Source organism: Acinonyx jubatus, chromosome D2, assembly GCF_027475565.1.
Source record: "Acinonyx jubatus isolate Ajub_Pintada_27869175 chromosome D2, VMU_Ajub_asm_v1.0, whole genome shotgun sequence".
Taxonomy (NCBI): Eukaryota; Metazoa; Chordata; class Mammalia; order Carnivora; family Felidae; genus Acinonyx; species Acinonyx jubatus.
The window spans coordinates 5,819,470-5,832,088 of NC_069393.1; the positions used below are offsets into that span (position 1 = coordinate 5,819,470).

At 39.1% G+C, this 12,619-nt stretch overlaps 1 protein-coding gene across 6 annotated transcripts in view; it reads right to left on the reverse strand.

The window, feature by feature from the left end:
- The window catches only part of ARID4B (AT-rich interaction domain 4B), a 149,505-nt gene that overhangs the window by 14,029 nt on the left and 122,857 nt on the right, over positions 1-12,619 (reverse strand). For all 6 annotated transcript variants that reach the window (XM_027046921.2, XM_027046918.2, XM_053207213.1 and 3 more), the window contains 3 exons: positions 11,103-11,187; positions 9,214-9,412; positions 357-1,571 (listed from right to left, as the gene is read on the reverse strand). In XM_027046921.2, the coding sequence (XP_026902722.1) occupies positions 357-1,571; positions 9,214-9,412; positions 11,103-11,187 (1,499 nt within the window). The remainder of the gene's footprint in view (positions 1-356; positions 1,572-9,213; positions 9,413-11,102; positions 11,188-12,619) is intronic.

Consider the following 12,619-nt stretch of genomic DNA (forward strand, 5'->3'; position numbering starts at 1 on the left):
GTTACAATTGCGAAAACAACGTTACAGATATATATTGAAGCTGCTCATGCCACATAGTCAACCAGCGTATAAGGAATCTTCAAAAAGGTGTGGATTTGGGCCTGGGTGCGTGCCCAGCACGTGCTCTGGTCCCCTGGGGATGTCACGGACAGCTCACGCACGGGACGGTAAGTCCCCCCCAAGCTTTTCAGCGCATTCGCTATCCATTACTCAAAGCGCCCTTCCAATTTCCATTTTTACCGCGTTCACGCAAGGACTTCACTTCTGCGCCTCGTGCTCTAACGAGCGCTACCGTGAAGCCCTTGGAAACGTCAGAAGGTTCTACGCTACGCCAACGGACACGGCTCGGCCCTCACCTCTGTCGGGGTGCTCTGGTTCCGGCTGATTGCTGCCGCTGGAGCTCACGCTGGCATCAAAGCCTGCCGGCGAGCTGGTCCCTTCCGACTGGAGGTCCTGCAGTTCCCCCGCGACACTGTCCACCTCAATTGTGCTATCGGTCTCACTCTTGATACTGCGAACCTCTTCTTGGTTCGGGGCCAGCGGCTCCGACACGGTCACCGAAGACTGCTGCCGACCGGCTTCCGTTACAGTGACCGAGGAAGGCGACTCGGGGGTGGTAGGGGGGGTGTTGAGCACGGAGTTGCTGCCGCTGCTGGGAAATTCCGCTTTTTTGTCAGTGACCTCCGCCGGCTTCTCCTCGGCGGGCTTACTGTCGGCGCCGGCCGGCGGCGGTGTTTCCAGCTCGGCGCTGGGGGGGCAGCCCTCCTCCTCGGCCACCGGCTGCAACGAGCCCTCTGCGGACGCCTCCTCGGGGGCGGGATGGGGTGGGGAGGCTGCCGCCTCAGTGTCCGAGTCTGAAAAGAGCTCCTTCAGAGTCTTCTTCGGCCACTGTCCCTGAATGCTTGACCACACGTCTTTCCGATCTTTAGCTCTGCTGTTCTGAAGTCTCTCATCAGAGTTATTTAAAAGTTTTATCCTTTTTTCTGCCACTTCTGAAAATCCTGAATAGAAACCGGTTGTCCGTAGAGATTTTCGCTTTTCCTCCAAACCGTTGTATTTCTTCGTTGGCGTCATCTTTGTTTTTGATTTTTCGTCCTCCTCTTCATCCGAAGAGCTGTTGCTGCTGTTCTCTATGCAAAGTGATTCTTTGCTCTTGGCCTTCTCTTCCTTTTTGCCAGGCGATCCAGTTTTCAAACACTCCTCTGTAGTGCAATACCTTCTTTTACCACGTTTGACCTGAGGCTTTGAAGACTTCTCTGCGCTGTCCTTCTTACCGTCTTTTCTCTTTTTTGTGATTTCATCGTCTTCTTCATAATCCGTATCTTCAGATAATCCTTCCATATCTTTTCTTAATCTTTCTGGAGATTTTGACACCGCTTTGGAGATCACCGAATCTGCATGGACTTTGTTGTCTTCTAGCAAAGATGAACTATTCTGTTCCTCTTTTGCAATAAGATCGTTTCTGGTATGGGTCAAATGATCGATCTTCAATTCCTCTTTGCCACTGTGGTCTCTGTCTTGAGCACCTGTCTCATCCTCCTGCTCACTGTCTTCAGCAGAACTTTCAGAAGCTAGAAAAGAAGAAACACCGGTGAGTATGATTAAGGACACCAGCAGTGTCTTCCCTGTGCATGGCCCTCTCTCTATATATTAGCCCCTATGTTTACAGTCCTCTTGGATTGCTAGGTTTCATCGTTATTTTGCAGGTGATGAAACTAAGCTTTGGAGATTTAAGACACTCACACAACGATGGTAATTTTTTTTAAGGTAGGCTTCATGCCCAGCGTGAGTTGGAACTCATGACCCTGAGATTGAGAAGTTAGCTGAGATCAAGAGTCTGATGCTTAACTGACTGAGGCACCCAGGTGTCCCATGATGGTAACGTTGCGTACTGTGACCGTGGTTGTAGTTACGCCACCATATATTTTTGCCAAAACACATTAAATGGTAAGCGTAAAAGTTGTGAATTTTATTGTTTGTAGGTTATACCTCAATAAAGTGGATTATGAAAAAGAAACTCCTCCAAATTTATGAGTAGAAAGTAACTGCAGTCAGGATGTAATCCCGGGTTATTCTAACTTCAAAGTCTGTATATGAAATTGTAAGCTTCATTTTCAATGTAGCAATGATTAGGCAAAGATTTGTGAACAATGAATTTCCAAATTGTTTTTTGTCTTTTTTTTTTTTTTAAAGAGAGAGAGAGCATCAGCGGGGGAGAGGGGCAGAGGGAAAGAGAATCTCAAGCAGGCTCCACGCCCAGCACAGAGCCCAAGGCGGGGCTCGATCCTATGACCCTGAGATCGGGACCTAAGCCGAAATCAAGAGTTGAATGTTTGACTGAGCCACCCAGGTGCCCTGTTTTCTACAGTGTTTTGAAGAGTAGACCCAATTAACTTAAGTAACTGATACATTACATAAAAATAGTTACAGAATTTATTTCTTGAAAGTACATTTTAGTAAATGGATTCAACTAAGTATAAAAAGTAATTGCTTTTATCGTGATTTTAATAAAACATTTACTGAGAAACTGCTACATGCCAGATACTTTGGTATGCTTTGCATAGACTGTCTGACTCAGTCTCACAAAAACCCTATGAGGGGTATATTATTATTAACCCCATTTTATAGTTTAGAAGACTAGGATTTAGAGAGCTTAAACCACTCCAAAGAGCTAGTAAAAGTAGAGAAGAAACAGAAACCTAAGTCATTTGGCTCCTGAACTTATAATTGTGACTACAACACTACCTATGTTCTTTAGCTAAGTTTGCTACAAGTAAAAAAGAACAGACACAATTAAGGTAGTTAAAAACATTTAAACATTTCAATGTGTTTCTGTACAACTGAACTGTTTTAATTATCAAAGCACTGCATATATGACTAAAAACAAATGGAAACTCAATAGAAAACCAACAGCTCTTTTTCTTCCTTCCCAAGCCTCCAAAGTCTCAAAACCATGTTTTCTGATAGTATATAATTAAGAGATGTGCTCGCTTAGGAAGTTTAGCCTGTAATGAGCCATGGGTATTGTATTAATACTCCTATCTCCTGCCATACTTTCCATATATAGTTATCTTCAGTTAATTATTTAAAAAAAAATTTTTTTTAATGTTTTTATTTTTGAGACAGAGAGAGGCAGAGCATGAGCAGGGGAGGGGCAGAGAGAGAGGGAGACACAGAATCCAAAGCAGGCTCCAGGCTCTGAGCTGTGAGCACAGAGCCCGACGTGGGGCTCAAACTCACAGACTGTGAGATCATGACCTGAGCCAAATTAATTAAATATACATATATTTATATGTATGTATATATATATATATACATACATATAATTATATACACATAATATATATAATATTATATATATTATATAATATATAATATATATAACATAAAATATATACATATGTATATATGTATATGTATGTATAATATAAATAACATAATTAAATATACTGTTTATAATATACATAAATGTGGTTCACTACAGAAAGAAGCACCACACTTGACAAACTTCCTTCCTCATAGAGCCATTTCTCCAAGCTTCCAAAAGTCCTTCCTTTTGACGGTACATCTTCCTTTTCTAAGGCTTTTTCACATTTATTTCAGTTGCTCCATGCAGGCAAGCACCCCATCCAGCTCCCTTATTCACCGAATCTCTCTATCCTGAAGACCTACTTTCTACTCCATTTAGTTTGGTGGCTCTCTGGGTCTGCTCTAACAGCTATCATCTTAGTAATTCCCTTCATTACTTTCTTTTTTGCTTTTTTATATTTATTTATTTATTCTGAGAAAAGGGAGAGAGCACGAGCATGCACGGGGACGGGGGGGGGGGGGGGCGGGGGGGAGACAATGAATGAATCCCAAGCAGGCTCTGCGCTGTCAGCACAGAGCCTGATGCTGCGCTCTGTCCCACGAACCCTGAGATCATGACCTGAGCCGAAATCAAGAGACAGACACTTAACTGACTGAACCACCCAGGCCCCCCCACCTTCACTGCTTTCTCTTGACTGAGACCCACAGGTATGTGAATTGCCCATCTTCCTCCTTCTTGGTTTATTCCCAGATTGTTTTGGAGCACATCATCTAGTACTTTCCTTAAAAAGGCACAAGGAGGTAAATATTCTTTGTCCTTACGTGTCCAAATACATCTTTACTCTCAAATTTCATCGTTTTATCGATAGTTTAACCAGGTACAGAATTCTAAGTTGAAAATTATTTTCCTTCAAAAATTTGAAGGTACTGCCCCTTGCCTTATAGTTTAAAAACACTACTTTCATTTATCTCCTCAACCATAGTGGTGGTTTTTTATTCCTGGTATTTTTAATTTCATAATAACGTACCGTGGCATGGTTCTTTATTCACGAATTTATCAGGTACCGGATAGGCTCGTTCAATTTAAAGATTCGTGTCTGTCAGTTCTGGAGATTTTTCTTCTTTTAGTTACCTGTTTATTCCTCTGTCCACCTGAGGACTATTCTAGGATGATCTTAGTGATTGGTATGTATATGGCAGACTGGGGAGGAGAACCCACCACCACATATACACCATTCTCTAAGACAGATAGAACTGCCACACTCTATATAATACAGCACGGAGTGATGAGGTACAAATCAAAAAATAAATAACATAGTCGTGAGACAGTTCATAAGAAAACTAGGGTTTCGCTTTTTCAAAATCCAACTGCTTTTTAGTTACTTATAACCAGGCATGCTGTTCCCATGGCTTCTTGATTCCTCAGGCGGATTCTAGCAGTAATGCTGGTGTCACTCTCCCCAGCGTGAAAAACAAAGATATACACACGTGAGTATACTCAAACCACAGTGGTGTGCGCGGTTACCTGTTCATTTCTTCCCCTCTGATTTCACTATTTACTATTCAGTATCACTCATCTTACATTTCTATCACTGCTTTCTTACATTTTCTCAAAGTTTTCCTCGACTCCAAACTGTGTTTGACTGAATTTTAATTTCAATGTCTAATTCTAGGTGTTTCTTGTTCTCTGTTACTTTATCACTGCATCCTGTTCTTGTTTTACAGATGCTTACGGGTTTTCTGAGATTAATAATAACCGGAGAGAACTCATATGCTTCTTACCTTCATTATCTCTCTCCTCAAGGGTCACTCCTTCCGTCTTAGTTTCCACATTTTATGTGGGAGCTCTCCTTGACTGTTCACACTGAAGGATGACCTACTAAAACCTGACTGTATTGGTAGGGCTTATTAATGGATAAGCTTTCCATTAGGTGATTCAGCAGGAATCTAGTTTACTTGAGGGGATCTCTGGTGCCTAAATGTGAAATATTATTCTCTAGAGATATTCAATCACTCCACAGAATTCCAACAATCACCCACCCTCTTGTTCTGTTCCCAGCTCATCTCATGCCAGGGAAGAGACTCCTAGCTATCTGTGTTCTACACTCATGGGTGGCCTCAATTTTTCTTTATATATGCATGTACATATACATATGCATTCATAGCAGCAATCATTTTTAAGCTGGAAATAACCTGAATGTCTTAAATTTGATCTATGGCCAAGTCAAAAATAAAATTTACCACAGAAAAGAGAAAATATGAAGAAGAGACTATGTGAAATGTTACAAATATGGCACTTGCGATGGTCATTGTTGAATTATGTACAATAGGAAAAATAATGAAAATAATCTAAATACATTTTTTCATCAAGAATTAAATAAATAGCGATACAGCCATTCAGTTGTATGAATGTGCTGATATGAAAAGATTTATCAGTTCTACTATGCCAAGCCCCCCCGAAAAGGTGGGGTTTTGTAGTGTTAATGATCCCATTTATAAAAATATCATATCTGTGCATATGTATATATATTTGTTTGGGATATGTATTAATGTGTTAATATGGAACATATTAGTATATATTAATAATTATATATCACAACACACATATATCATACACGTGGCATGTTAACACAATTTCTGAAATAATATGCTAACAAAAATAGGGACAATAGGAGAACAGAATGCGTAAGCCAAAAAGCAGATGGATGAGAGTAAACAGACCCAAGCCAGCAGTGAATAGAGCTGAGAAAAAAACCCAATTCTCCATAGACTCTTCAATAAAAATTGGCTGTATCAGGTGACTGTGACAATGAAAAGTAGAGGAGGCAGCTTAACATAAGGAGCATCGGGTGAACATTATTCGAAAAGCATCTAGATCCCTAGGTCCTCACCCCTGCCATGGGTTGTCAGGTGACCACTCTTCTGGAGGCTTATTTTCTGAAGATGGTGAAGACAGGATTTCTGGCCTAGGCAATGCTAAGAACTATTGAAGGCGCAGGTACAGATGTGATGCTGAACTCAGTGGGATCAGTGAACTACAACTGCTAAGAATTTCCCCTCCTTCCTTCCCTAATCCTCAACTGGATCCTAAACACTAGAAGACATTCTCTTACCTTCCAGTCAGGGCTGGAAGACTCTTTTCTCTGGGATGCAACTGGACTAAGAAAAAGACCTAAAGACCTGACAGTAGTCCTCTCCAAAAAATGGCCCACCCAGATTACCTTAGAGTAAAATTAACTCAAAATTGACAAGTCCGAACCATGTGCTCAAGATTCCTAATCAGGAGAAGACAGCCAAGGAAAAAGTCCTTCATAGGGAAGAGATCAAAACAATAAAGCAAGAAAAAGCAAACTGAAGTAGCTAACCATGCAAAAGAAGAACAAAAAATTTACAATATCCTTTGGAAAGAGCAAAACCAGAAAGGTTAAGATCTTGTGCCCATCTTGAAAGAAGAGAATGGTATGAGAACATGTAGAAAATGAAGAGCTCTTGAAAATTAAAAATATACCAGCTGTCACCAAACATTACGGCAGTAAATTAAATAGTTTTTAAAAGGATAAGAGGATGGGGCACGAGGGTGGCTTATTAGTAGGTTGAGTGTCCAACTTTGGCTTAGGTCATGATCTCACGGTTCGTGAGTTTGAGCCCCACGTCGGGCTCGCTTCTGCCAGCCTGTTAGCATACAGCCTGCTTTGGATCCTCTGTCTCCCTCTCTCTGCCCCTTTGCCACTTGTGCTCTTCCCAAAATAAATATTTTTTAAATAATAAACGAAAGGATCAGAAGACAAAGTTGAGAAAATTTCCAAGAAATCAGAGAAAAAAGACCAAAGAATGAATAACCTCATCCCCAAAACGATAAACATATTAAAATATACTACAGAAAATGCAATACTGATATAATGGTAAGTCAAAAAAATCCAAAACAAAAAACAAGAGAGAACAGTAAAATGCAAAGGAAGAAATAATCAACAAAATAATTCAAGAAAAGCACCTGGAACAAAAAGGCTCAAGTTTCTAGAATGAAAAGAGCCTAGCAAGTACTCAAGACAGTGGATGAAAATATATCCACACAAGGCATAATCACCGTGAAATTTTAGGACATTAGAAACAAAGATTCCAGATTCCAAAGAGAAGCAAAAGCCAAAAAAAAAAAAAAAAAAAAAAAAACCCAAAACAAAGAACAAAAAACCCCACAAAAAACCTAAGTGATAAAAAACAAGTCACACAGAAAGAATCAGGAATTGTAAGAGCTCTGAACTTCGACCAGAAACAACATCAGAAAAGACAGGTGAGGGGCACCTGGGTGGTTCAGTCAGTTTAGCATCTGACTCCTGATTTGGCTCAGATCATGATCTCACAGTTTGTGAGTTCAAGCCGCACGTTGGGCTGTGCGCTGACAGTGCAGAGCCTGCTTGGGATTCTCTCTCCCCTTCTCTCGGCCCCCTCCCCTGCTCACACACTCTCTCTCTCTCTTTCTGAAAATAAATAAACAAACAAACAAAAAAAAAGACAACTGAACAATGCTAATAAAATACTGAAGGAAAACCATTCAACTCAGCTAAACCATGCACAGAATAAAGATATTCTCAGATGCACACAGTCTCTAAAAATTTGCTTTCCTTCTCACTCACTTGTTCTTAAAAAGTTACTAGAGAATATGCTCCACCACAATGAGTATGCCGAGGGTAAAACAGACATGAGATGCCAGAACAAAGGAATTCCAAGGGCTCCTCTGAAGAGTGATCCCTAGAATAGGATCTCCCCAGGAAGCTATCTGTGTACCAGATGCAGAAGGAAACCAGTCCTACACAGTGTCCTTTCCAAAGAAATAGCAAGGAGCACCATCACTAAGATGCCTGCTGCCACCACACTGTCCGAACGCGTTTAAATAGATTTAGCTTGTTTGAACAATGTGTTGATAAAACTCCAGCTCTCCCCTCTATGTCTTGTAAGGTGTTATTGGGATCAGTGGACTACATCATTGTACCCAGGAGAAATGTTTTGCTCTGACCTGCACCTGAAAGCTAGAAGTTCGTTTGGTAAAGCCTAGAATCAGAAAACACAGAGCGGCTCACTACCGCCACGCTCCTGTTCATCCTGGCTGTGGTGAGCCCCGATGTTTCCCAGAACTCCCTTCTGACCCTGCCCTACCGAATTCCCTGAGAGATGCTTCTGGGAATTCTCGGAGCAGCTGAATATGAAACCAGAATATGACCTACAGACTCCGTTCACGTAACATTCTCAGGGAGCCTTCACAGCAAGGCTTGTGCTGGCTACTCCGTGTTTTAAAAATTCATCTGCTGTTTGGAAATATGTATTTATGTTTAATATATACATATATGTTTATTCAAAAGAAAAGTTAAGGAATGATCACACTAAAATCAGGATATTAATTACTTCTGGGGCAGAAATGCAAAATTCTTTTAAATAAATGTTATTTGTTCACCACTATGGTAGACACACCAACATTCATATTGTATTATTTAGTTATAGGTCATTCTGCCTCAAATATTAATAGGCAATAATGCTATCATAAAAGAGGATCATAATAGATGCAATCAAGATAAACAAAATTTGGTATTCTTAACAAAAAATTCAGTGTAATTTTATAGTCTAAAATTACCTAACACAAACCATGTTTTATGTGGCAACAGAAAGGACAATACCTGAGAAAAAAAACACAGTACTATAGGGTAAATAATAAATTGTAACTAAAATTTAAGGATGCCTTTAGATCTACTAATAACAGAAGTACTTCCAAGCCTCAATCAATGGCTGATTTTATTTCAAGTAATAACAGGCAACAAAATTCTGGTCCAATTAAAAAACGGTACATTGCCTTTACAGAATTTGATTCGTAACAAAACACAGAGTTGCAAGCAACAGGGTATTTGTTAGGTTTACCTTGAAGTCCATTGAGGATAGAAGTAATTTCTATGGATTTAATGTGAGCTGTATCAGAGTTTTTGGCATCAGTAAGATCCAGTTTAGATACCATTTCAGGAGATGGATTTGTCTGAAAAGGTGGTTTTGACAAGCGCCGAAGTTTACAGTTTTTAGGAGAGTATTTTTCATCTCTGTCTTTTTCTTTGTCTAATTTATTCTAGGTTAAGAAAAACAGTATGCCATGTTAGCCATAGTTTATCATGAAGTATTTACTGTAACAATGCTAATACTCATTTTAAACTCAAAGTTGTATCACATATTAAATAATATGAAAAGAAAGAATATAAGAAGCTCCTCTAAACAGCCAGAGGTGTTTTTTTTTTTTCCCAAAGGTACTGCAGGATGAGCAAAAAGTTTTTGTCTAATATTTACATTTTAATTGTGGAAGTAAACCAGAGATCCTATGAACAATTCAGACTAAAACCTCATACTGCTAATAACTGGTGTTACAAATTCTTCAAAATTAAATCACAACAGGCTCAAATATTCATAAAAAAATTTTCAACCCGGTAGTTTTAAAACTTGTAACATTTTCAATATAAAATGTGGGCTGGGAGCGACAAAATTCCTAACATCTTCATTTAGTTGACAACTGGGAATAATAACTCTACAAATGATCTGTTGTGAAGTTAACTTGGAAGAAACCTACCTGTTCATTGATAAAATAACATTTCTGGAAAAAATGAGAAATTTTCTCCAATTGACTGTTTACAAATAAGAGGAGCAGAGGCTAACTAAAATATTTCCTGGAAACTATTTTTTAAATCTGGTCTTAAAATAATTTATAGAAAAAAAATCACATTTAGACAAGCTTCCTGAAGGACGATGTAGAGCATGATGGTGTAGCAGACAACTCTGAAATCCTGTTATACAGGTCTGACTATAGAATCTGTGGCTATTTTCACACTTCTCCCAAATACAGTACATGACTATCACCATTCTGGATGCACGGAAGATAATTCATTGCATATTATAGATGCTTTGGGGTAATGGTTCTCCAAGGGTGGTCCCTGGATCAGCACCCTCAGTTGCAGCTACTGGGTTGCCATATCAAAACTTGAGAACCAGACCCAATTTTACAGTGAGAAAAGAGTAACTATGTTGGGGGAAAGCTTGCACTATTTGGGGCCAGTAGCAGGAAAGTAACAGTTCTTCGCTGTGAATATGAAGACTGAATTTCAGAAGAACTACTAAGCACCTCAACTATATGTTACCTAATGAATGGTCAACTTTCTAATAAAACACTTAAAAGATTTAGTCTTAGAATATATAAGAGTAAATCTATCATACATAAGAGTAACAGTAATTTCCATACAAGTTCATTAATAGAGTCCCCATGGTTCATCTACAGTATGGCTCACAGAGTCCTATGAACACGTCCTAAGCTACTGCTAATACAGTCAGCCAAAGATGAAGAGAAAAAGAGAAGGTACAGATCGGCTCTCGTCTGCCTTCAGATACCTTCTTTTCTTCCTCTGAATAGTTTACAGCCCTCACACTAAGCCAGGCTCCCAGCCATACTATTTTATGGCTCCTAGCTGGAGATGAGAGGGGCAAAAAGGGATTGAAATAAGTGAAATCTGGCTGGGTAGCCTTACATGATGTCGGAACTACAAAAGCCTCAGAGATCATTTTTCCAAATGCCTTTTCCAAAGTATCATTTCCAAAATACCTTCCCATAAGGTGACAATATCGATTGTACCCAAATCTAGCACTTGATAAATTCGCTGTTTTAAGAGAGTATTTTCATTTCTACTAACACTGATGGCATCATTTTGGAGGAAAATTTCTGCAATTAACACCTATCATGTAGGAAAAAAAGTTCTTTTAGCAAAGTAAGCACTTACCTTTATTTTCTTCCGATGTTTTATCTTTGGCACATTTTTATCAGCAGGTCTTACTATTTTATCTGCTTTAATCCACTCATCATATCTAAAATGAAAGGAAATTAATATAAATATGCAAAACATCACAGAACTATGCCATATTAAAGAAAAATTCATAAATAGAATCGTAACATTTTAAAACAGGGAAGGACCTTGGAGACCATTTAGCTCAACTTCCTGGTTCAATGAATAAAGCTACCAAGGCCCCAAAAGAGAGATCAAGTGATTTGCCCAAGGACAGAATGTCAGCTTCTGGCTGAGCCAAGACCAGAAAGACCTCCTGAGGTCTAAACTGGCACTCCTGAGTCTGCTACACCAAAGAGAAACCAAACTTGTCTGTAAAGAAACCACAATATTTTCTGTCTTTTTGTTTTGTTTTTAAGCAGCCAGTAGACAGGTTTGTTTTGGGGTTTTTTTCTAGACACATCAGGAAGCTAAGTAATATGCTCTAGTTTTAAATGGCATCATGTGATAGAAGAGCATAATATTATAACTTCCGGACAATGCAAAATCACCTACAAAAAAACAAAAAAACAAAAAAAAAAACCTTCTCATGAGACACTAGGAAAGTATTACTTGGCCAAGTTTTTCAGTATTCTGAGATGCTTCCTACATGGACAGGCAGCTAAGAGTCAACAGCACCGATGGCCTGTCCACTCAATGTTGACAGCCTGTGTTAGTTTCACAGGGTGCAACTTACTACTGACTGCAATAAAGCTATTTCTTTAAGACAAAAAAGAACGGCAGTTTATTTTTGTAAAAACTCCGCTAGAAAGAAGAAATATTAAAAACAAATTAACTTCTTTTTATGTTTAAAAAGAAGAAATAGAAAATGGAAAACTCACTGACTTTTTTAACTCCAGAACCTAAACTGAAAATGAGCTTTTAAATTAAAATGTCCTCATTATTAGAGGCACTAAATGAAGTAATAGAGGCCCTAAGTCAGGAAGTAAATGACTTGGGTCATTATCTGACGAATAAATTATATGCTTGCTCTAAAGTAGGCCTGGAAAGTATGCCTACAGCCACTCCCAGGCAAAGTGACACTGGCTGGTGCAGCTGAGGGTACAATCCCACGCAAGGGATTATGTCTGTATCTGCTGGAAGCTGTTGAGGGCCATAATAATTACAGAGAATAAGGAAGAACACAATGAGTTCTAGAAAAGTCTTTACATAATCCCTGCTGGCTAGTTATGTGGCCCTTGCCAAGCCACTCTCAACATCAGACCTCGTGTAATCTGTACCAAATAAGACTGTATTAAAAAAATTAAGTAAGCTGCATATCATATAGTTTTTGAGAATCAAATATATGATAAGTACTTTGAAAATTTTTTAAACAAATATTATTATTCTACTTAACACACTCCTCTTGGTATTTATACTGGCACAGTAGCACCTACCTAAATATTTACAGTACTTTTACTGTAAATACTGTAAATACTGAAAACTGCATTATGCTTGAGATGAAAGCAATTTAG